Source organism: Aythya marila, assembly GCF_965140915.1.
Source record: "Aythya marila genome assembly, chromosome: 4".
NCBI lineage: Eukaryota > Metazoa > Chordata > Aves > Anseriformes > Anatidae > Aythya > Aythya marila.
This window is the reverse complement of record NC_139045.1, coordinates 25,272,871-25,298,473: the sequence shown is the minus strand read 5'-3', so window position 1 is coordinate 25,298,473 and position 25,603 is coordinate 25,272,871. Positions and strand designations below refer to the sequence as shown.

Genomic DNA, 25,603 nt, shown 5'->3' with positions numbered 1-25,603 from the left:
AAGCCAGAGTTCACTGCTAGACTTTGTAGGTCACAATTCATGGTGTTCAGGTTCAGTAGGTACACAGGAGTCCAAATTCCTATGGAACTCAGTGCTTTTTATCTCCTTCCCACAGAATGGACCATACCCTTATCCCTCTCCTAAAGAGATGGAGTGTCTGTCTCACGGGGAGAAGCTGAGAGCTGACTCTGTTTAGCTTTAGGAAGACAAGGGTCAGGGGCATAGTATCAGTAGGTATAAACACTTGGAACTGGGGGAGCCAGACCTTTCATAGTTGTACCAAATGAAAGGGCAGTATCTGAAATACAGAAAAATCTGGTTAGACATGCTCTGATGTGCCCAGAAACTTGGTGTTCTTTTGTCCCAGTCAGCTGTAATCTTTGGGGGATTTGAATACTTTTGCCTCCATTGCCTGAATAATTCTTAGCAGTTAGGAAAGAAAAATTTCAACTTTCTGGTTGTTTCTCTTTTATAATAATAAGAGATGCTACTATGTAATTTGTTGTTTGTATGACAGAATAGATGAAATTACCCCAATCCTTTTATTGAGGTGATAAAGAATATTTTAGAAATGTTAGATGTTGAAAGAAATGAGGGAAATAGATATAGACATATACATGTTGGGCCTACCCTGCTATATACCAGGGTGGAAAAGCTTAGAATTTTCCTTGGGGTGTCACCTGGTGTATTCAACATAGGAGTTCATGAATCATTTTCCTGATAACTTTTAAAATGTATTCATTTAAAATTTTGTTTCCTGAATGACAGTGCATACCACAAGTTCTTCATGCAGGAATGATGAATGCAAGACTGTATTAGCGCTAAAGAAGCTGTTAGTCTTCTCATCCCTATGTATGTTATTAGGCATTTACAGTCTTGCACAGTTTGACATGATAAATCAAAACTCTCCAGTAGGCAAATGCATCCTTACAGAGTTCTCGTACACCCATTGCTCAAGCATCTGTCCACTGGGTCAATAAATAGGAAGTTGCGATGTTTTTAAAACCCGTGTTATAGCTTTTTTTTTTTTTTTCCTTCACGTTTGTGACTTCATCAATATAACTGTAGTGCAGCAATAACAAATTTTATACCCATCTATAAAATTTCTCAGTCATGAAATGCTTGGGGAGTTTGGTATTTTCTAAATAACCTTATTAACAACTTCAATTTGGAATTTATGGCATGATGTTACTGGCTTGTCCATGATACTCTAGAACCTGAAAGTCTGATGTAAGTGTTTCAGAAATGAAATAACCTTGAGTTATTCAGATGTCGCAGAGTAAATCAAGTGCTGCCCTTTTTTTGATGTGCTGGGCTAATTATTTCAACTAATGTAAATGTCAGCGCAATGAACACTTATTTGCTGTCGCATAACAAATAAATGGCACGGGAAATCTGAGCATATGAAGAAATTTATCATATCCTCAACTCTATATTGTATCGCGTCAAGTCAAGGATTTAGATGGTGATTTATTTTCATATTTTGGGGAAAAAAAAGTTTTAAGTTTACTTAAAAATAAAGTAAAAAAAAAAAAAGTAATTAAAAGGCACTAATTATGTGCCTTTTAATTACTTAAAAATGGGAAAAAATAGTGAATTGTCTTTTTATTCATGGATCTGTTCTGATTTTTTCTTCTCATTGAAATATTCTGAGCATTAGAGCCTTTGCCACCTTCTCTTGTTGGCAAGTACTAGTTGTCTACATTTTACTGCACAACATTTACATCATCCTTAGTGTCTTGCAGCCTAATGAGTGTACTCAGCTTGAGGGCAGTTGTTTGCTTGGTGTGTGTGTTTAGGTGTGTGCTGTAGAGGGAGGTCCCTACAGTGAATGTCCCTCCAGTTCTCCCCAGGCATCTCTGGTGTGTCTCTGAAGTACTGCCCCCAGAGACAGCAGTTTTGGAAGGCGATGGCTGGCCAGCAGCGGTGCAGGACCACCTGGGACTGTCCATGAACATTGCTGGTTGCTCTGTCAGGAAGGACAGCTGCTGCCCACCACCTGCAGTCCGTCCCAGTATCCGCTGCAGCAATTGACCCCTCATAGAGGGACAGAATCCTGGAGAAGGACTCTGAGAAGCATGTAGCCTGTGGGTTCGAAGCTATCAGTGGGTATTTTCAAGCTGTGCATTGCCTGCTCCTGTTATGTTTAGAGAAGATCACGGTGGATCCAAAACACTAGACTTAATACTTTCATTTTATGGTGATGGGAACTTCGTAGGCGCTTAATGACTGTATTGTCCCTATTCACTCTGCATAGTGCTTCTATACAGGTCTCAGTTATACATGGGAAGTTCAGATGTGAGACCTTTTTTATTTGTTAGTCTAATGCTGAAGAGTTGCAGGGAAGGAGAGCCACCCAGGCAATGGTCAGAGATTAAGCATAAAGGCAGAGATGGGATAGTGTGATGTTTAGATATTTTTTTTATTATTATTATTTTATTTTATTTTTTTTTGCTAGATTAGGCTGCCTTGTAGCAAGCACCTCCTTAGGGGAAATAGTATTTTGGTTTTCCTCCTGAATTTCCTCAGCTGAAACCACACTGCACCATTGTGGATGCTGCTTCTGTTTGGAAGTGGGAGAGCCTTTGACTTCAAATTTTGGGTGTTACATTGCTAACATTTCACTTTAATAGTCTTGTGCTAAAATTTAGCATAAGAAAAAAAGGGAAATCTTTAGAACTAAGTAGTTTTCTTGACTGTTCCACTTATTGGAAAGGAAGCTTCATGAGAATGTTTGTGTTCTAATGCTTGTAATGATAGCAGAACTAAAATTTAGAAAATGGACACCTTGCGATTTTGGGGCTGATTTATAATAGACATATGGTGGTATATCCAATGATACCAGCACTTTGAAAAACGATCCTTAGCTTTATTCTGGTAAGTGAAAGGATTTCATTGCTCAATTAATTTTATTTTTTTTTTCAGTTTTGTTTTCTGTTTTTTTGTTTTGTTTTGTTTTGTTTTTTGTTGTTGTTTGGTTGGTTTTTCTTTTTGGTTGGTTGTGTTGTGTTTTTTTTTGTTGTTTGTGTTTTTTTTTTGTTTTCTTGTCTAGTTCAAAAACAGTAGTTGGTCAGGGCTCATCTGTGTTAGGAAGAGGGAAAAAATAGTGATTTGTCTTTTTTATGCAACACTGTTTAAAAACACTGTACAGAATCTTTTGTTTCAAGAATGAAGGTGAATCAGACAGTGGTTCCCTTTATCTTCTCTTGAAACATCCCTGAAAATGTCAAATGTCAGTGCTTCTATGCCACGTTTCTTTCCCATGTGCTTCTTTCCTGAGCAGGAACAAGTGCCTATGTTGTGTGTAAGATTATTTCCTGAAATTCATTAAACAATTGGAAATGGTTATGCTGATCAGCTTTAATGATGTTTTGTTAATGCAGTAGTTGCTTGTATATTGGTGTTCAGTAAAATAACCCTAGAGCTAGTGAGTAAATCCTCAGGCTCAAAGTGAATCTGTAATTATCTCTTGTATTTTTTAGAAAGGTGCATTTCCACTGATATATCATCTTCCTTTGCATGAGACCCATTTAATTGTCTGTCTCCGCAGAGTGAAATTAAAAATAAATGAGTTATTCAATGAAGGCACTTGTTTCTGAGTTTGAGCTTTCAAATGTCACAGCAGAGAAGCTTTTTTTCCCTGTGAGGAATCTAATAGTCTGTGAGCAAGATTTTTTTGATAATTGTGATATTTTTTGGGCTCATCGTATTCTCTGTAATTGAACCAGATGTTGAATCTTCTCTAGAGGAGAAGGATCTTCTGAGTCCATGTAGTACTTTATCAATCTTGCATCCCCAAAGGTTTGAGGTTAATGTAAAAATGAAATAGTAAGGCAGATGTTGTATGTAATGTTGCTGTAGGTGGGTAATCCCTCTTGGTCCAAAACACTTAAAAATGTGCAACTCACAGCTGCATACTAGTTGTAACAAATGGTTGGATGATAAATTGTTGTAGGATTTTTTTGACATCCAGTCACAATACAGCTCTTTGTATGCAGAGTGACTTTCACTATTTTCATAGTGTTGCAATGATAAAAAAAACAGTTCTTAAATTCAAGAGGCTAAGGGCTGTAGAGACCGATTGCACTATTTGTGAGTAACTTACTGAAACGTTTTGGAGGGGAAAACCCTAAACATGTTTCAGCTTGTCTTCTCTGCTAGTTTCTCATTTCCATATAATAACGTAGCACTAAAGAATATGTGTAACTAAAAGTTTGTCTGGTTAAAAATTGTTTCACAAGCCAGTAAGCAATTAGTCACTAAATCCAAGAAGGCAGTAGTGATATTTAATATGACTAAATTGAGTGCTTTTTGCTTTTGAGCACTACTATGAATCTATGGCCTGATTTTTTGAAGCAAAGGAATTTCAGCTGATTTCATTTGGTATATTCACAAAAGAGAAAAGTATTTTAAATATATAGGAATCCAGTTTGCAATGGTCAGACCTTGAATTTAACCATGGCTGTCGATCTGAAAGGACACCTAAAACAAAAGCCGATCAGGAGGGCCATGGGAAATCTGGTTGTGTAGGAGCACCTTCAAGCCTCAAGCCTCATGACTCCGACTGCATTGCTTCTGTGTTAGGGTGAAGTGCTTGTGGGTGCCTGGTCCTTCTCTTTTCTTACACTCTGGTTTCCACTGGAAAGAAGCCCTGCTGAATATCTGGGGAGGAACCATAAAGTTCTCCAGTCCTACCATGCCTTTGTGCCTCAAGCATACCAAAGAGTATTCTTGCCTTTTGGTGTACACACAGTTCCAGAACTATAGACTAAGATTTTACACCAGTGTTGTTGTGTTGTTCCTGTTTAGCTATATGGGAACTGGGAACATGCAAATACCCAGTATGTGTTTTCCAGCCTACCTTGTCTCCCACGATCTGTTGCTCAGTAGTTTACTTAGTCACAGATTAATAATCCTTCTTATATTTTTCACATATGGGCTTGAACATAATGTTATTTGATTATTTCTTTAAATGTCTAATCCCAATTTTATGCTGGAAGTGTTTGATGGCATGATTTTTTTAATCATCAGTAAGGCTGCATTAATCCTAAAGAAAGGCAACAAAAGGTATTGCTCATTTTAGCATTTATATTTATGCTGGGTGGCTAATGTTACTTCAGTTTAGCCTATCAGTTTATGGTAGAATATGTGTTCAGTAAAATTTCAGATAATCAGGATCTGTTAACACATCTGTGATGGGTTTAAGTGGCAAGGTTTTGGCAGCTGGGGGCCATAGGGTTGGTTTCTGTGAAAAGAATCTAGAAGCTTCCCCATGTTAGATAAGGGCCCTACTGCTGGCCAGAGCCAAGCCAATAAGCAATATTTTTTGCACCTCTGTGATAGCATATTTAAGACAGGGAAGCAAAAACAACAAACAAACAAAAACAAACAAAGAAAGAAACAAAGAAAAAAAACAACACTGCCAGACAGCATCTGGGAGAGAGAGAGGAATGAGAAGGCGCCATGGTCAGTGAAGAAGAAGTGATGGTCAGTGAGAGGTGCTCCAGGCACTGGAGCAGAAGTCCCCTGCGGCCTGTGGTGAGGACCATGGTGAAGCTGGCTGTCCCCCTGCAGCCCGTGGAGTACCATGGGGGAGCAGGGTTCCATGCTGCAGCCTGTGGAGGAGCCCCTGGTGGAGCAGGTGGATATGGCCTGGAGGAGGCTGCGGCCCATGGAGAGCCCCTGCAGGAACAGGCCCCGGGCTGGAGCTGCAGCCTGTGGAGAGGAGCCCACGGAGAATCTGGGGGTCTGGGGGGAGCTGCCACCCATGGGGGGTCCGTGCTGGAGCAGTTTGCTCCTGGGGGATGGACCCCGTGGTACGGATCCATGTGGGAGCAGTTCTTGAAGAGCTGCTGCCTGTGGGAAGCCCCCACAGGGTTAGTTCGGGAAGGACAGCATCCCGTGGGAGGGACCCCACGTGGAGCAGGGGCAGAGAGTGACCAAGAAAGAGCGGCAGAGATGAAACGATAGGGACTGACAGCAGCCCTCATTCCCCCATTCCCCTGCATTGCTCAGGGGGAGGAGGTGGAAGAGGGTGGATGGGAGTAAGGCATTTTTGCTTTCTTTCCTTTGTTTCTCACTTCTGTAATTTGTTAGTAATAGGCAATAAATCTTACTATCTCCGTATGCTGAGTCTGTTTTGCCCATCACGATAATTGTTGAGTGATCTCCTTGACCTTATCTTAACCCATTGAGCCCTTGGCATCGCATTTTCTCCCCTTTCCCTTTGAAGAGGGAGAGTGAGAGAGCGGTTGTGGTGGAACTTGGCTGCCCACCTGAGTAAAGCCACCACAACATCCTATATTATGAAGTGACTTTGTATTCAGCTACTCAAAACTCGCCTTGAGATTGACCATGGGATGTGCTGCTGTTCTGTCTTTTGTGTATTTGCAAGCAGCAACGTTATCAAGGAATCATGGGCCTAGCCATTACAGGAGGCAGTTAGTTCATGTATAACAAAACACAAGTTTGTTACGACATACTTATGATGTATCCAACACTGTACTTTGGGGTTTGTTTGTTACCTGTTTCCTTCTAGGGCAATGTAGCTTTTCTAAAATTTGAGCCACAACAAGATTTCAGCTTGCTACTTATGTATTTCAGAGTATTTGGATTTATATTTATCCTTCTGCTAGATTAATTTTAGTGAATTTATTTACTTAAGTATATTATGTTTGCAAGAGGGCCTTGTAGTACATTAGACTTGTAAATGTTATCAGGTAAAGTAACTACAAGTAATTAATATTTTTTAAGAGTGTTGCATCAAAATGCAAATAGGCAACAGGAAACCAGCTGCTAACTGTACTACCCAGCTTCCTTTCAGAGTGCTGCAAGTTTGCTATTTAAATCACTGTTTTTAGGGAAAGGGACCAGCACAGGAGTAAATTGTCACAAAAGTGAAGTTTGTCGTGCTTTTGATAGTTCTGATAGTCTTGAATTCTTACAACCAGGAGATTCACACTGGCTGTGCCCATGTTGAGAAGAGGCAGAAGTTTAATTTAAGTCAATCTGTCTGTGCCTCACTTTTAAAAGAGCCAGTTAATATGCTTTGAAATGGCTAATTTAGGAAGCTGGGCTCAAGAATCATGTAAAACTCTGTTCTACCTTGTGTTTCTGACTTTAAGAAACAAGCTGCTTGATAAAGTTCAAATGGTAATATTATTATTTGAACACAAGAATTATTGAAATTAATGAGTTCATTTTGAGGCCATGAAAGGTTGGATGAAATACTTTTATCAGAATACATGTATCTTTTGTTCTTCAGTTCTTCCAGGTGTGAACCTCTGATATATGTTAAGACATTAAAAGAAAAACGTTGTCTTGGAGTACATCTGCAAAAGTTGCAATAGAGGAGTGAACCCAGGCTGGATTGTGTTTCAGTAATATGAAATGTAGGCTACCCACCTTCAATATTAAAAATAAAAAAGTAGGTCATGTTAACTTAATGAGGTTGTTGTTCCTCAGTAACTCATTTGTTTGGTTCACGTGCTTCATACATGAAGAAGCATCATACATTCAGAGCATCACTCTTACATGTGCCTGAGTTTTTTTGTTGAGATTTCAAAATATTTCTCAGAAGAAGGCTGATCAAATGTTGTTTCCCCAGAACTGCTTTTCAAGTGTGTTTTCACACATCCTTTGAACATGCTTAACAGCATTTGTAATATGCATTATACATATGCATATTATACATTCTGCACAGTATGCCAGTTCAAACCTAGGATTAACAGAGTAAGATTTTCTCTGTTACTCGTAAGCAGCAACAAATCACTTCTTCTCTTTCTTCAGCACAGATATGGTAAATCATCTTGTTTGTTTATCAGAATTTGCTACACCTTTTTAAACCACGTTTTTCATAAAGTAAGCATTTGGAAAATGGCTAATGTTACTTGAAACCTTCTACAGCCTTGTAATACCTCTTACAGATCTAAATTTTGTTTACTTCTAATGTACTTCTAATGGTACTTTTCTATTTTATTTTAGTTAAAATACTACCATTTGGCAGAAAGAATGAGAAAAAAAAAATCAAAGCTCTGGAAAGTTAATTTATGGTAGAATATAAAAGCTCTTCTTAGCTTTATGTGGGAAATTGGAGTCTGGAAAGCAAAAGCTGCATGTTGCATGAATGCTTCTTTTTTTGTTTTGCTAGTTGTTTGTTTTGTTTTGTTTTGTTTTGGGGGAGGGGGGCTGATGGGGAAAGGGGTTGTTTGTTTTTTTTTTTTTTTTTCTCTTACCACACATACAGATCAACTGATTTGGAAGTGCCTTGGGGGTCTCTGTATTCTGCCTCTCTAAGGCAGTGAGCCTGGCCTTATATGAACATTAATAACTCATCATTGGCCATTCCAGGAAACTCCAAAGCTAAAGGGAAATGTTGGGAGGTGTTGAGTAACTATAACTCCAATCTTGTAGAAATGAGAATTTAACCAAAAATGAATCGAGGTACTTCCTGAGTTGAAGAATGAGGCATTTTTGACAGCCTGCTGTTTTAGTGGTCCATTTAACATCCATAAACTTCTTGCGTAGTAGCTATAGCAAGACGCTAATAGAAATATTACGGATGTGTTTGACATACTTAAATAAATAACTTAGTTAACATATAAATTCATAGTTTTCTCACAGTATTTGGAATAGTAGCTTAATTTTCCACAGTCAGGGCTCAGTATTTGCACTGGATAGACTGAATGTTTTGCTCACTAATGCCATATTATCAATGTTGTTTTCTAATAATGCAAACAGTACACATATGTGCATATTTATATGTGTTGTTTTTTTGTTTTGTTTTGTTTGTTTATTTGCTATTTTTGCAGACAGTTCCATTGGGGCTGGGAGATGGACAGCTGTTCACCTGGACTGATGGATTGAAAAGGAAGGACTGGCATGATTATGAAAGTATTCAAAAAGATGCCATGCGTTCAGGTATACTTAAGTTCAGAGCAAATTTAAGTGGTTTATTCATTTTTTTCATATGATTCTTCTTCCTCTTAAGTCAGCTAAAAAGAATCATAACAGTCTGTATTTGCAGCATGTCACAAGGATTGATAATTTTTTGAACTGAGGGGTCAGAACAAACACAAACATCCTATTTCTGAAAACAGCTAAGTGAAAACAAAAATGTGTTCAATGCTGCTAGGTATATAATGACCGCATTTAGGAAATGGGCAAAAATATTGACAATATTTTTCATGTTGAAATCAGTTGTGATACCATTAAAAAAGTAGCAAAAGTGTTGGTTTCCAAACAAAGGGACGTATGTAATAGCTGCAGCTGAGTTGTCTTTAAATCAGTGGAAAAAATCTGAGCCTGATACCTATAACTGTCAAGAATATCCAGGGTTATGATAGGAACAAATTTTGACCCTATTGCCACTGTTGAACTCCAGTCTTTTAGTTGTACTTAGGCTAAAGTTACTTCATTCTGACAATCTAAAATGATGTGAAAATGGAAGCAAATTGTATTTGCAGATGCACTGAAGGACACTTGGTTACGTTGAGTAATATAATTTTAACGTACCTTTATGTACTCTAAGCCATATGTGCAAACAAAGGTTTGTGGTCCTCATTCTGTCATAGGAACATGTTCAGAGTTGAATCTTTTGTAATATAATTTACAGCTATTCAGAATAAGATGAATTAAATTAAAAGGAAAGGAAGGGAAACAGCAGTTAAATTGCACCTTAATCAGTGTCTGAAAGTCATTATTTTACAAAGGCCAATCTATTATAAAATGAATCATGCTGTCTTGATCCAACTGTCAGAAGACAGCCAACACCTTCCCCCAAATACTGAATCCAGTTGACAGAGTTGTAGTATTTGGGAAGTGCTTCATTTTGTGAGGTCTTGAGCAACTAAAATATTTCAAGTGAAGATTAATTTTATAAACCGTTTTTTCCTTTATCTTTTGAATTTTTTTGATCACTAACTAAAATAAATGATCCTTCCCTTCTACATGTGCTTAGGAGGAAACAATATGGGGGGAGGGATGAAGACATTTTAGGTGTTATAGGATTTGTCAGATCAGTGTTAATTTTGTTCCAAATTACATATAGGACTAGCGCTTATTCCAACTGTATGTAGAATGACAAGTATCTTAGAGAATGCACAGACTAGAAGCAGCATATACGTAGAAACTTGTAGAGATGTAGGGAATGTCGCATGTTTGGAATGTGGACCTTTCTGAGAGTAGTGCACTGACATTTTGGCAATGGACTTTTGATTCTTGAATATTTAACGTGAACCCCATGTGTTTTGGAAAATAAATGAAAATACTTATGATTTTCTGATGGATGGCTGTAGAATTACCTCTGAAATGCAAGCCATTGCATGGAGTTGACTAAGAAACTAGCAAAACACGTTATGTAGTATTGTCCTACTTGGGCATTCTATTGCAGTTATAATTTTAAAAGTGTGTGAGTATTTTACCAGTAAACTTATTTCCTTGAGAAAAATAACATATTAAATTCTTCTGACTTATATTTTTATTGCTTTCCTGAGTGTTTGCTGAGTTTGAACATCTTAAAAATCTTTATACAAAATTGTGTCATTATTATTCACTACATTAAACTAACTTTCAAAGTTTTGTTGTTGAAATCACGATATAGTAATGCAAATGCAAAAGTAGAGTACAAAAGTATCTGTGTGCACTCTTTTAGGACATTCTATATAATTTCTGTGCATACTAGCAAACCAAAATTTTGAAATCAACTTTTAGTTAAAAATTACTTAGAGAATAAACTCTATAATCTGAAGGCACAAAAATAACACCAGTGGAAGGACTTCTCAGGTGATGTCAGAAAAGGCAGTCAGTGGCTATTACATGGAAATTAGGAAAATAGTGAAGTCTTTTTAGAATCCAGTTTATCTGTAGATCTTTTTTTTTTTTTTTTTTTTTTTTTTTTTTTAAATTTACAGTTTATCTGTAAATCTTAGTTTCATGTGTATTGGGAATAGGCATTTCATAAACATAATTACAGAATGGTGCTAACTTGGCTACTTGTTCTCTTGCAAGACCAAAAGTTTTTATCCCCATTTATTCCACAAAATCAGAACTAATGTTCCTGAGTTTGATAGGTGTGCCTTGAAAGGTAATCATTTAATTGTTTTAAAGCTGAAGAGTAAAGTTACAGAATCACAGAATTGTAGGGGTTGGAAGGTACCTCAAAAGATCACTGGGTCCAATCCCCCTACCAAAGCAGGTTCCAAGGTTAGGCATCCAGACAGGCCTTAAATATCTCCAGAGAAGGAGACTCAACAACTTCCCTGGGCAGCCTGTTCTAGTGCTCCATCACCACAAGTCATTTGCAAGAAATGCAGAAAGACTGTACTATTTCTGTTTATTTTAAGTGTTCGAGCTCATCTTTTTTTGTCTCTAAAATTAGAAATAATCTAGCATCTAAATACTGAAGTGAGTTCATGTTACTTTTGGATTTGTGGGGCTTTGTTGGCACCCCTGACATTCAAATGTGTTTTTATGCTGCTTTTACCAGTAATTCACATTCTTTTAGCATCCTGGTGATACCAGAGAAGGATGTTGAGACTGAAGTGAATAATGGAGTGGCAAGGCTCTACATGTATAAGCTCCTGATACAGCAAAAACCAAATTAATATTCAAAGGCTCTTGCAGATAAAAAGGCTTCAATAACTGGTACTATTTTTTCAACTTCACTTTACATAGAAATTGCTCATGCTATAGATCATTCCAAGATCAGTTTCTTTCTGGAAATATTTGGTGAAGCCCCTTTGAGGGGAAAACATGCTTGTGTGCTTCCCACCTAACAAGGGGCATTACAAATGCCATCACATTGTATCTGCTTTTTACTGCCACTGTTCTGCCACTGAGGAGGTGAATCCGGTGTCCACATGTGCTCCATATAGTTTTTATTCAACATTCTTTGATAGTTTAGAGATAGTTGCAAGATCTTCATTGCAGGGATATGTTGCTTTTACACTTGTGAAGAGCCACCTCCAGATTCGGCAGATGGCTGCCTTTCTTCTGATCTCTTTGTCACTCTTATGGTCCCTAGCAAGTGATCCCACCAGCTGGGTTTCCTGGCCATATATTTCCAGACCAGTGACCCCACAATCCCAGCTTCAGACCACAACTCAATGAGAGTTGTGTATAATGGCTAGAAGTTCAGTCTAGTGCACTGATCAAGTTTGTGTTTATCTTGAACCCTCAAGCCCCATTTTAGGTGTCGTGAAAGAACTTTTTTGGGTTAATCCCACTAGGAACCTAATCACCACACAACCATTCTCCCACTTCTTTCCCCTCATCAGGATGGGGGAGTGTAAAGAAAAGAAAAAAGCAAGGAATCTCATGGGTCAATATACAGTTTAATAAACAGAGGATAGAGGAATAAGGAGGAAAAAAATAAGAAAAAAAGGAAACTGGTGGTGCAAAGGTAGTTGCTCATCACCTCCCACAAACAGACTGATGCCCAGCTGATTTCCAAGCAATTGCTACCCTCTCCCAAGCTGCTCTCCCCTCCATTTTATTGCTGAGAGTGATGTTATATGGCATGAAGCATCCCTTTGGTCAGTTATGGGTTGTGTCTCCTCCCACCTTCTTGCCTACCAAATCCTGCTTGATGTGGCAACAGAGTTGGAAAAAGGAAAAGTCTTGAGGCTGTGCAAACATACATAGTCAAAACGTCGGTGAGTGATCAACACTGTTTTAGTCACAAATTCAAACACAGCATGTATAGGCTGCTGTGAAGAAAGTTAACTGCATTCCAGCCAGATCCAGTACATGTCAAGATCCTTAGAGAAATCTTTGATATAGCCGAAAGAGAGCTGAGTTCTCCACACTCTTTGTCCAGACACTCCATAAATGATCCTGCTTTTCCAGCTGTATTGAAATAATTGAATGTTACTGGAACTAGGTTGTATGGCCTGTAAGTAAGGCAACAGTCTGGAAGTCTATAAATTTAAGTATAATTTCCAGTTTTCTCACAGGTATTTCATTTTCTCAGTGACTCAATTTCTTGTCTTGAAAAAAGATAATGCTTTCTAACTCTATCAAGATTATTGTAGGTTACTGTTTCTTACCAGTGGCAAAAACCTAATGCAGTCTTTGGAGACATAACTCCTTAAAAGTTAATTTGTTTGCTAGCCATATTTTTTCTGTACCCTAGTAAAAGTCTGTAAATGAACTTGTGATGTGGGACTGCACTGCTATCTGTTTTGCACATCACACAAGATGTAGTAGAATACTCGCAGGTTTCTCTGAGATATGGCCATGATCTTACTGATACTGTTGCACAGATTCACAAAATGGCAATCAGCTCCTACACCTATGCCCAGCTATATTATGTAGTATAGAATACGTACTGTACAGCCAGCATTGAAAGGAAATTGTTGTACAGTCTGCTTGGATTTTGCTGTCTGACCATATGTCCTTTTGATTTACAAAAGAAATAGAGGGGGAAAAAAAAGCATTTTCCCAATTTAAATGGATATGCAGATGAGTTAAAAATTCCCCACTAACAACGCTCCAGATAAAGTTGGCATGTGAGTAATTCCTTCATCTCCAGAAATGATGATGCAACACTGGCACAAATGGTCACAGTTTAATAAATTATTTCTTGATAGTCAAATGCTGCAAGGTCAGCGAAACAGATAATTCAGGCCATCCTAGATTGGTAATTTTCTTGCAAAGAAGAAATGAGTTGTGGATCTGCAGGTCACTTGGTATGTATTATCTGCCAATAATGAAGAGCCTGAAGTCCTAGATAGATATGAAAAGAAATGAATTTACATGATACTGGTGAAAATATTAGTGATTCTGTCAGTATAGATAGAATGCCCATCCTTCTTTAGATAAATTTTATACGAATCATTGCTGAACTATAAATGGATTTTTGTTGAAAAAAGAACATTATGTTGAAATCATCATGATGCTTGATGCTTTCTTGATGCTTTCCAAATATGGCATCTCAATTTCTTCATTCAAAATAAAATAATAATTTGGAACTTGGTTATTTTAAATGTATGTATAAAATAGCTAACCAATGTCTCTTCCCTCTGTTATTGAAAGGAAAGTATGTACCTGGATACACCGCTAGAATAGAATACAACCATTCAGTTGGACGGGACCTTCAAAGATCATCTGCTCCAGCTGCCTTCAGGGCTAACCAGAACTTAAAGCATGTTATTGAGGGTATTATCTCTTGAGCACAGACAAGCATGGGGCATCAAATTCTCTAGCAAGCCTGTTCCAGTGTTTGACCACCCTCATGGTACAGAATTTATTTTTTTTCCTGATGCTCGGTCTGAATCTCCCCCATTGCAGCTTTGTGCTGTTCCCCTACATTCTGCCATTGGTTCCCAGGGAGAGGAGACCAGCACCTCCTCCTCTGCATTCCCTCCTCAGGAAGTTGTAGGGAGCAACGAGGTTGCCTCTCAGCCTCCTTTTCTCCAAACCAGGCTACCCAAATGTCTTCAGCACTGACTCAGGGTATGACTTCTATCCTTTTTCATACTTTTCTCAGATACTTTGATATTGTTGATTCTATTTGTGAAATTACAGCATTTGATATAGCCAAATTTTTCATCCTATATCGTAGGTTTTAAATTTTCTAATTCTGTCTGGAATCTTCATTATTCTTTGACCACTATGATTTTCTGTAGAATGCTTTTATCAGGTTAATTGTATATTTTGTGTATGCTATCATGTTTAACCTTGCTTTTTTATTATGAGTTAGAAAAAGCACTGAAACTACTTCTCTATTAGAAATTATTTTGTTGTTTTACTTGAAGCTTCTTTCTCTTAACCTAGTTTTTAATGATGTTTCAATATTCTCAGTCTCTGTGAGTGGAAATAAAACTAAAACTTTCAAGGGAGGTTTAATAAATTTTGTTGGTTAATTTTGATATATGAATGGAAGAAATCAATAGAGAGAATGTAGTGGAAGGTTGCAGAAGCAGCTAATTGCTATACTGTTAGTAGAAAAGGGAAGATAGCCAATTAGTTCCAGTTATCCAAGTCCTGATTTACTCAAAGGCAGAAGGGAGTGTTTAATGACTTTTAATAAATATACTGCTCATCAGTACAGAATAGACATAGTGAAATCAAAGATATTTTATTCAGTCATCCCAATCACTTCCATTTTTCTCTGAATATTATTCTTTCATTACTTCAAAACCAGTGATTGAAATACAGAAACAGGAATCTGAAAGTTTACCTTTAAAAAGAAAAATCTTGATGTGATTGTCAAAGGTACTTATAAAAGAAAAAAAAAAAAAAAAAGGTTGTTTCCATTTTCTGAAGCAACCCATTAAGTCAATCAGATGCTACAATGGAGGGGGAGGGAACAAAGTAAGCTAATCAGAGAAACTGACTTTATTAGAGCAGATTTAATGCCATCATTCTGACAAGAAACCAGCGTTTAAACTAAGCGCTGTTTCTATTAATTTGTTTTCCTCCGGGAATACAACTGATGACATGCCTTGATGAAAAATATGCTTAATTTACATTAAAATTATAAAAACTGTAAACAAATGCAAATCTTCCATCTTTTCTTTTTTTTTGGCAAGTGGTAAACATTGTCTCACATATATCTGAAAGCATTCTTGTGCTGAAGTTAGCATTGTGAGTGTAAATGTAAATACATGAGTGTATGAGTGTAATGTAAATACAGCTGTGTTAATGATGTGGGTAGCTATTGGTATGTGTGTTAGTCCAGGTACAGCAACAGTGATGGTATCAGGGTAGTGCAAGGCTGACTGGATATCTAGATAGAACAGAATTCCTGTATGTTGAAGTCCGTGGTATTACTGTTTATTGACTGGGAAGGTTTCTTCGCTTCATAAGACATTTCCCTAGTTCCCGCTTGTTGTCTGGGGAGGACTCTGAGGAGATGTCTAACAATATTTTCACTTCAGGAGCATGACAACTGCGGTGGTGCCAATGACCACTGATTTCCCAGGCTTTCTGAACAGAACTAGAAGTCTGAGGTACCCTAAATGCTCCTAAAAACTATGAGATTCACAAGAGAGACACGAACATCTAAGGCAGTAATTCAAAAGCATCCATGAGAAGAAATTCTGTTGATTCCACTGCTCTCTTTGTACCCTGGGTAAGACTAAGAGTCCTGAAGAATCTGTCAATGTCATTGTTACTTAATTTCTGAAAGTTATTATGTCTATTTCCATCAAGAAATTCTCTACCATGTGTGCTCATCAATTACAAGTAATAGCATTAATGATGAATTACAGCCCTTCTCAGATAAGAGGAACAATTCAAATGTGCAATTCGTGGGCCTTTAGAGAAGTATAGATTGAACATTTATATTTGAATATGGTGCTATTTCTGATCATGAAAAGCTGTTTCTAAGTATGAGTGATAGCTTTTCCATTGTTAAATACTGCAAAAGGGGAACTGGCAGAATGGAAAAATGGAAACTTTTCAGCAGAACAGAACTGATGGGAAAACAACAAAAAAGATTGGATTTCTGAATAATTGTTGATCAATTCTAGTTGTGACATTAATAGCCTATAAAAAGACATGGAAAGATGACATACCAAAAGTTCCTTAGTGTTGTGTTTTTTTTTTTTTTTTTTTTTTTTTTTTTTTTTTTTTTGCTTTCATTTTGTTTCACATTGTTAGGGAAAGAAAATATTTCAAAAGGCTGTTTGTTAAATACTGTCTTTTTTTTTTCTTTTTTTTTTTTTTTTTCCCTTTATATGATGTTTTGGAGATATTTTGGACTACTTGAATGAGTTTGCTGAAATGATTGTGATATCTGATGGCCATTGAAAATTCGCTATAATTGAAGCAAATTTGGGAAATAATGGTAACTGCTAGGGACCTGTGTTTAGAGCTCTAAACATCAATTTTAAAAAAAGTATCTTTGTCTTCAAAAGAAATGGGTTAAGGAATTGATAAAGTGACTTCTAAGATTTGGCTGTCAATACTTTTGTTTGACTGTTTAGTTGTATTGCTCCTGTCTGCTAATAAATTATCAGAGGAAAAAACTTCTGCAGTGGGCTGTATCACCCAACGGTTATCCTAACGATTATTGAGCCATTTGCACAGTCTTTCTTTCTCCTATTTATTTATTTAAATAACATGTGGGAGACTTAGGTGGAGGGAAGGAATGAAATTTGTAATTATTCCTCATATTCAGCATCATCTTTAATTTTCTGCTTCTTCAAAATGTTATCTTGGCCAGGAGGAAAGGAGTTTAAAGCCCCTTGACCTTTACATGCATCAGCGCAGGCATTCCTACAGATTAGTTCATCAGAGATGTATTAAAATATGTATTATTAAAATATATGTATTATTAAAATACCAAATGATTGTTGCTTACTTAGAACCATGCAGGCAGCACAGACACATAGCAACTGTCCTTCCATGTGTACATGGGTTAATCTTATTGTAAACCAGTATATCTCAGACTAAAGATTCTTGGTTATTTTCATATATTCAGAAGCTGGAGCTTAGAAACAAAACTAAACTAAACAAAGATATTGTAAACAAACCAAACAAGAACCTGAAAAATAAATGACTGGTGATTTTATTTTTTTCCCATCACTTTTGATCTTAGTTCTTCAGAATGAAGTGTGATACAATAATTTCCCCAGACTTTTGTGGTTAGTCTTTATTGTTCTGAACAGTGCCTGTTCTTAGGTTTAGAAGAACTTCTTAAAGCAAAGCTTAGTGCCAGAGTGACTCCAGAAGTTTTTGGGCAACATCATACAGGGGAATTACATAAGATAGGGAATTGCATTTAATGTTGCTATAGGTTATGAAAAAAATAGTTCTGTGATACTTTATGCAAAGAACAATAATCAAAGTGGGGGAGGGGGTAGTATATACTACCCCCTCCCCCAGTATATAGTATATAGTATATATACTATAATAATATATAGTATTATATAGTATATATAATACTATATATACTATATATATACTATAATATATAGTATATAGTATATATACTATAATAATAGTATATAATAATATAATAGTATATATTATATATAATATAATATATAATATAATATAATGGTATGTAATAATATACTATTATTATATACATAATAATATATACATTATATATAATAATATACATTATATATATTATACATATACATATACATATACATATATTATACATATATAATATACATTATTATATATATTATATGTACTATATAATATATATATATACACACTATAGTGTATAGTATACTATACTATAGTATATACTATATCAGTATGTACTGATTTACTTATCCTGTATTTCAGACGGGACTATGCATTTGGAGCTCTGTCAACACTGTATATTAACTAAATATACTAAATCTAATTCAGGTTTTTTATCTTGCAATCCCTTTAGAAAGATTTGAGAACTTGCAATGTAATTGGAACTGCAGTGTTAGCCAAGGTCTGATAAGTAGTTATAACCTAATTGTTCATAGCATTAATCATGAATATGCTTCCTGTAGTTTACAATGTATTGTTTCATAAAAGGCAAAAATGTTCATCGGGTTATCTTAATGCAAGTCTGACATGATTAAAAAATTCTGAAATGGAATGTTAATCATTGCTTGTCAACGAAATGGCATACAAAGGGTATATAATAAGAAAGAGATGGTTACAATCTACTGTAGTTACGTAAAGTGGTTCACATACTAAAAAAAACATTGCACTGTAAAATATAAAGCAGTGTCAACTGTGATCTGATTCTAACACTCAAACTTAATGGTCTGGATGTCCTCCTGAAAACAATTTGAAGCCAGGTGCCAAGCATAAATAAATCTATTATGCTCTCAAATATTAGTTTGGAAAGAAGTATTGGAAATACTTTCAGCAATTTCAGCCTTCTCCAAAAGTTTAAACCTTGATATGTAGAAAATACAGGATTGTTTTGTTTGATTTTTCACAGATGCTGTTTTTTTTTCCTGGTTGACAACAAACTTGCTTCCTCAGATTGTGAAATAATATTTCACTGTATTAGTTAAGTGGTGTTTAAGTGGTGTTAATTAGTTAAGTGGTGTTTAATATTAGTTAAGGGGTTTAATACAGACCTCCTCAGGAGCTCACATTACCACTACATAATAAATGGCTACAGAAGAAGCCAGAAGAGTAACTCTGACTGCATAGCATTTGTTTGTGTCGGAAAATTGTGCCTTTGATAAAACCAACTCTCGCCACTTAAATCTATATATGAAAGGGAGTTCATGTATGGCTGTAAGTCAGAGTCAAGGTTCCTTTTAAGAGTTGTTTCTGGAAAGCATGATGACTCATTGGTCCCAGTACATGAAATAAATATTTGAGGCATTTCTAGTGGTTGATATTAGCTAGATGCTTCCCCAGTTCTTTCCCAGCCCCATCCACACCCCCACACCCTCCTTTGAAAACTCATTACCACTGAAACGTAATTGGTAAGCTAATTTGTAAGGACTACCAGTGTACCCTTCTGTACTGGGCATTAGCGACTTGATTTTTACAATGACAGGCAGAAAGAAAGTAGTATTTCCAGTAACTCAGCAAGAAATGTCTATGAATACGCTATAAACCAATGATACATTTTCTAGCTTGAAACTAGTGTGTAAATGTGGTCTTACAAAAATTTTGGAAGTTGCTTGTCTTTCCTCTTTTTCTTTTCCCCCTGTATTTGCATGTTGGTCTCAGTGTGTGCGCAATTAAAAAAGAAACAACCAAACCAAAGCAAAATAAAAGAAAACACCAAGAAACAGATGCTGACTGCCAATTAACTTATGATAGTCCTAAGGTTATTATTACCCCTTCTGTACTGCTGTAAAGATCTGTCAGTGGACTTGCATCAGTATTAGTGATGAAGTTGTGCTGCTGGTGAATGTATTTAATATATAATGTTTAATACTTGGGGGTTGAAAAGAATGGCTGCCTGGAAGTACAAAGAGAAAAAGAAATGAACACACAACTGAGAGTCTTCCAGAATAGATTTATCTTTGTGTGGAAAGAGAAGGAAGGGAGAGCTCTATAGACCATCTAAATTGAGTTGACTTGTGATATGTGTGAAAATTATCAAGTTTGTCAGTTCAGAGCAATTATAGCTTGGCTCAGTGGCACAAAGAAACATTGCTTTCTTTTGTATTTCAGTTTCCAGTTGTTACTTGTTTTTCTCTGAAAGTCCCAATTCAATGAAGGGCAAAATGCATCATCACTAAACTGTGGCAAAAGAACTGTAACAAGTACTTGGCAGCAATTATAACATACCAACACCATACTTTTCAATTCAGAAGCAATGACAAAAGATGAATTTCCCTTACTACTTTTGTATCATCTTTTAAGTTTGAAACATAGAATAAGGTGCTGTCAACCAGATTTAAAGACTCTTTCATTTAAAGATTTAAGGAAGGCTTTCCTTTGACCTAAACCCATGTCAAAAGACCCATAAGAGGAGCTTTTTTCCCCCCCAATGTACGTAATACTGGAGGGAACTGGTTATTAGCACAGTATGATGGTGCCACATATTTATTACCTGCACACTCCTCAGTAACCTTGTGTGTTACAGACTTTATCATCTAGAATAATCATGATGATAATCACAAGAAAACCTTTCCAAAGAAACTAGAAAGCTGTTTACACTCTCAAATTCACCAATTGTTTACCTTACCATTGCATTGTTAAGGCTTTTCGAGGATGATGAATAATGTATTGCTTTACAATGTGCTTCTATTTGACTTTATGTTGTAAGATTATTTTTCATGTATTGAAAATACAACTTTGTCGGTCACACAGCAGATTTCAGCACAATTTCAGAATGTATTTTAGCCTTTTGGCCTTCAAAAGGCCAGCAAGAGATTTGAATATAATAGTCATTGCTAAAATAATAATAATAATAATAATAATAATAATAATAATAATAATAATAATAAATTAATGGCATTATCAGTATTTTTAAAACATGGAGTCAGTCTTGCTTTTGCTATTTGTCAGCTATTTTACTCTAAAAAGAGGTCTATACTTTTATGTTTTTAAATCATAGTTAAGTAATTTCAGGTTACCCAGGCTATTTCTTGCATTTTGCATGCTAATTATTTGAATAGTAATAATAATTAATAATAATTCTAATTTGGATAATAATAATTATAATGTGTTTTGGAAACCAGTCTATGTCTGTGAGACTGCTGATACTTCCAGTTGCTCCTTGCATTGTTGTTCCACAGCAGCCTACAAAAGGTGAGACTGATCCTGAAGCACAGTGAGCTTCATACACAGTGAGTGTATAAATCAGGGAAGGACTATTCTTTGGAGGGCAAGATGGCAGACACCTTTTAGTGCTGGTTACCTTGTCCTTCCAGGTCTGCTTTCGCGCCTTCAAGGACAGGAAGGCAATTCTTTTTATTGGGTACTTTGAGTCATTCTCCGGGGATTTTTAGTTGGGAGACTAATCTAATTGTAATATTGTCATCCAAAAAAAAGACTCTAAATAGATAACAGTTTGTTTATATTTCTATATTTTTTTGTTCCCAGCTTTTACTGAAGCAGTTATACTGGGAAGAAATCCAAGCTTAACATGCTTCAGAAAAAAGAGAGAAAGCTTTAAGGTGCTAAAGTTATAGAGGGTTGACATCTTAATTTTTTTTTATTATTATTATTTTTTCCCAAGGATTCTAATGTTTTACATGGAAGTTGGGAGTCCTTGACTACTTTTTGGCAATGTCATAAGCTCAAGTAACACTTTTTCAGTGCGTATTTGTTTTATTTGGTAGATAACAACTACACATCTCAAAAATGCTAATCAGGAAATTCATAAAAGGATGGATTCTTGGCTACAATTTTAGCCTACTGGTGAGGCTCAGTTTAGACCTATCAATTTAGGGAAGTTTAGTCTCAGCTGTAAGAACTAAATTCAGGAGCTAAATCCCTGTTTTGAGAAGGCCCTTTAATAAGAAACTTTGAGGGCAACAGTCTCACTGAATGCCTTGATAAAGAACAGTTAATGTTTAATATTTCTTAGTCAACTGATACAAACAAATGGGAAAAGAGAAAAGTAAAGGAATTGATCGTGAGGTTTCTCATTGCTTAGTGTACAATCAGGATGTAATGTGTAGGGATCTTTTAATTCATTTATTTATTTTTAGGATAAACTCCTGTAGACATTAAAATCCTATTGAAGAATAGCTTCTTTCAATAACGTTAAGTGTATTTCATGCCTGTTCACAGGCCATCAAGATGATAAATGCATTGTAAAGGAAGTGAGATCATTAGTAGCAGTTTGTCAGCTTCAAATCTGACTTTAGCAAAAGCATCATGGATTTTGGAAAATGTATTCTGAAAATATATTGAAAACAAAAGAATAAAGACTCAGTAATAAGAATGAGTTTATCTTGGTATATCAAAAATTGAGAACATTTTAAAATGCCAGATTTAATCTTATATAGAGATTCTTCCTCAATGTCAACAAGTCTTGATCCTAAATTCTCTGTTATAATTTCTCTCAACTTCAGCTAAACAAATAATGTTTTGAACAATTTTAAAAGTTAAGTTCACTACCTGGGAAAGTAGGAAATGATTTCTCTATCATTTCTTAAATTCATAGAATGGTTGGGGTACAAGGGATGGTTTTCAGAAAAGGAACGTAACTGATGAATCAAAAGAAGACATGGAAAGGAGGAAAAAGGATTGGGATACAAAGTGTTACTTTAGGTCTCATGGGGGAAAAAAAAAATAAGTACTAAAAAAAGTAAAGCATAAAGACTTAGGCAGACCAAAGCCAAGAACATGTCATAGCTTGAGTTTCAGTTGTTTATCTGCTGTAACTGCACCTTGCTAAATCTTAGCATGTTGATTCAGTTCCTTGAGATCACACAGCATGTCTTGAGGATAATTCTCATACATCTGAATTTTGGGGAAGTAGTTTGTTTATTAAACTAGGTAATTACATGTATACTCAGTGTCAGCCTCATAAACTAATGATTATCTGAGAACAATGGCACTGAATTTGATAATGTTGTAGGTCCACGTGGACTTGAATATGAGATAAAACATACATACTACATGATGAAGTTACTGTCATGGCCCTGAGTTTGCCAACTCCCTTTGCTTATAAGTCCTCTTCTTAGCTTTACAGAAGGAGGAAGGATGTTACTGAGTTACTGTGTTGGGAATCAGCTGGCTTAGTTCTTGTTCCTGAGTCTGCCTTTCATTGTGTTTGTAATCTTCATAAGAATGGCTATAGGCTTTCTTCTGGTGGGGATTTTACATGCTGAATTTATGGATTCTTTCTCTGTGGGATGCACACCATGGGGTAGTGTTTCTGTTGCACACTGTGGACTCATGCATAGTTAAATTCCTTTTGCCAGGCTGTTCCATCTCATTTATGCAACAGCCACAAACCCAGCTCTGAGAGCTAGTTTAGGTTGATTTATGAAAAGAAAAAAGAAAATAAAATCTTAAAAAATTCCCACTAACAGAGTTGCTCCATGGCACACCCTGTTACTTTCCTGTGATGGAATACATTACACAGCACGTGCTTATAATATGTCTTAGAATTAAGAAACAAAAGGGTAAGAGAAAAGTCTTGTGTTATTTACAGCTGTTCAAGGCCTTTAATTTTATATTTCTGGGCCTCCTAAAACTGTATCTGTGTAACTGCAATTTTGCATTAACTTCAAGGAGCTGCTCAGTTCTTTTATGGTAGTAACAGTTTAGTTTGAGCTTTTCCAAGAGATCAGCTTGGACACTTGCATTAATTATAGAAAACTTGCTAGCACTAGAGACTATTAGAATGCTTTTTTTGAGACAGTTTTGTGTGAATTAATTTATTTCAACACTGAAACAAACACTGATATTAATAGTGTTTCTTCAGGTTACATAGTAATTCCTTTTTACTCTAGCAGGTCATTCGGTTGCTAACCCAAATTTGTAAAGCCTTTTTTTGTGGTTGAGCTGTGTTTCTCACATGCTTGCTCATTCAATGTTTACAAGGTTTGGCTCTGATTAATGGTCTACAACCAGTCTGTTCTAACGTTAAATGAGAAAAGCATTCCAGTGGCTGTGGCATTTGGTGATAAGTAGACTAAGTAGAAGATGTTCTGTGCATCCCTTGGCTACAGGGTTGTGATTAGATCCAGCTCAGCCTGCAGAATTCTGCTGAGGATATTGCTGCCCTGCTGTAGTGATAGAGCAACTCATATCAAAACAGCATGTGTTGCTGCTTATCTTACATTGTACACAGCAGCTTTCTAAATGCTCTGGACATATGAAATGGTGTTTTTTTTTTTTTTTTGTTGTTTTTTTTTTTTTTTTTTCCCCCTTCATTTTCTTAAATCTAGACTTATTGAAGTGGGAAATGGGGTAGAATGAGTCTTTGTGCTTGCCAAGCCATTGTAGTACTTGAAGCAAGTGTTAAAAGTGATAGATATTTCTAAGATATTTTTATTTATTTTTGTGAAGTATTTTTTTCAAACCTTCAGACAGCTTACTTTTCAGAGTTCAAATGCAGTCACCCTTTTGCTGAAACACAACAATGCCACAGATAACCTCATGATGTGTTTTGAAGCAATCTCTTCCTCCCTGCAGACTGTATTTGTGCTCTGCAAAGCATATGTTGGAACTTCACAGGCTATATTTTTAGCGTTTCAAAAGGACTAAAAAGGCAAGGGATATACTACCCTAAGGAAACATAGGCTATAAGATTTAGGAATTAATTACTGGCTGAGAAAGTACACATGTTTAAGATAAAGCACACTGTCTGGATATAAGTAGCAAAAATAAAATGAGTAATGTAAAAGTTATGAACACAGATGGCTTTTTTTTCCAATTGTTGTTCAAAACACACCTTTTCTGCTACGATGCAACTGCTAGCAGCAAGAGCCAGGCTGAAATTTGTAGCAATATCAAGTAAAGTGCTAGAGAGAAGCAACAAAGTGGTATCCAGTAAAGATACCTTCAAGCTTCCAGGAAGACCACACAGAGCACTGCCATGCCCCTAGCATATACAGAATACTGTTAATCCATTCCTTCCACTTCATGGCTTCTTAAAATCTCATGCCATTTTTGTAATTGAATTCTGACCCAGCAAGTTACAATCTTAGATTAACGTGAAGAGATGATTGAGGCCTAGTCTATGAAAATCTGGAAGTTATGTCCACTGTAGTTAAAAATCTTTTTTTTTTTTTTATTTAGATATATATTTCTTTTAACAGAAATGCTTCTTAAACATAGTAAGATTGTGCATGTAAAATAATTTCATTTCAGAGGTTCCCACTCGTCCACCTAATCTCGTCTTCTTTCCAGGAAATGTTCTTATTTTGTCTAGCTCTTACCAAGTATGGAATTTCATTTTGTTAATGAATGGGGGAATGCATCAGCATCGTGAGTATATATCACATTTCTCTGTTAGCAAGAGGTTCCTTTCATTGTTATCTCATGCTAGCCATAAGCAAAAATACTCTAAAGATCCAACTACACTACTGTGTGAATGTACACTTTCAAAATTTTAGGGAGCATATCTCTCCTCTCTGTGTTTTTGGCTTTGTTTATTTTTTCCCAGTTGTAGGTGTGAGCAGGCAGTCAATATCAAAATTTAGAGCTATATCTTTTTCTTCCAACCTATGCTATTTGTATAAGGACAGTCCTGAAGAAGAAGCACTTTAGTTTGTATTTC

General features: G+C 36.1%; 1 protein-coding gene across 1 annotated transcript in view; it reads left to right on the top strand.

The window, feature by feature from the left end:
* GALNTL6 (polypeptide N-acetylgalactosaminyltransferase like 6) overlaps positions 1–25,603 on the top strand; it is a gene marked incomplete at its 5' end in the record, with an annotated part of 473,354 nt that overhangs the window by 169,081 nt on the left and 278,670 nt on the right. The window contains one exon of the mRNA XM_082759240.1: positions 8,811–8,919. Within this exon, the coding sequence (XP_082615366.1) occupies positions 8,811–8,919 (109 nt within the window). The remainder of the gene's footprint in view (positions 1–8,810; positions 8,920–25,603) is intronic.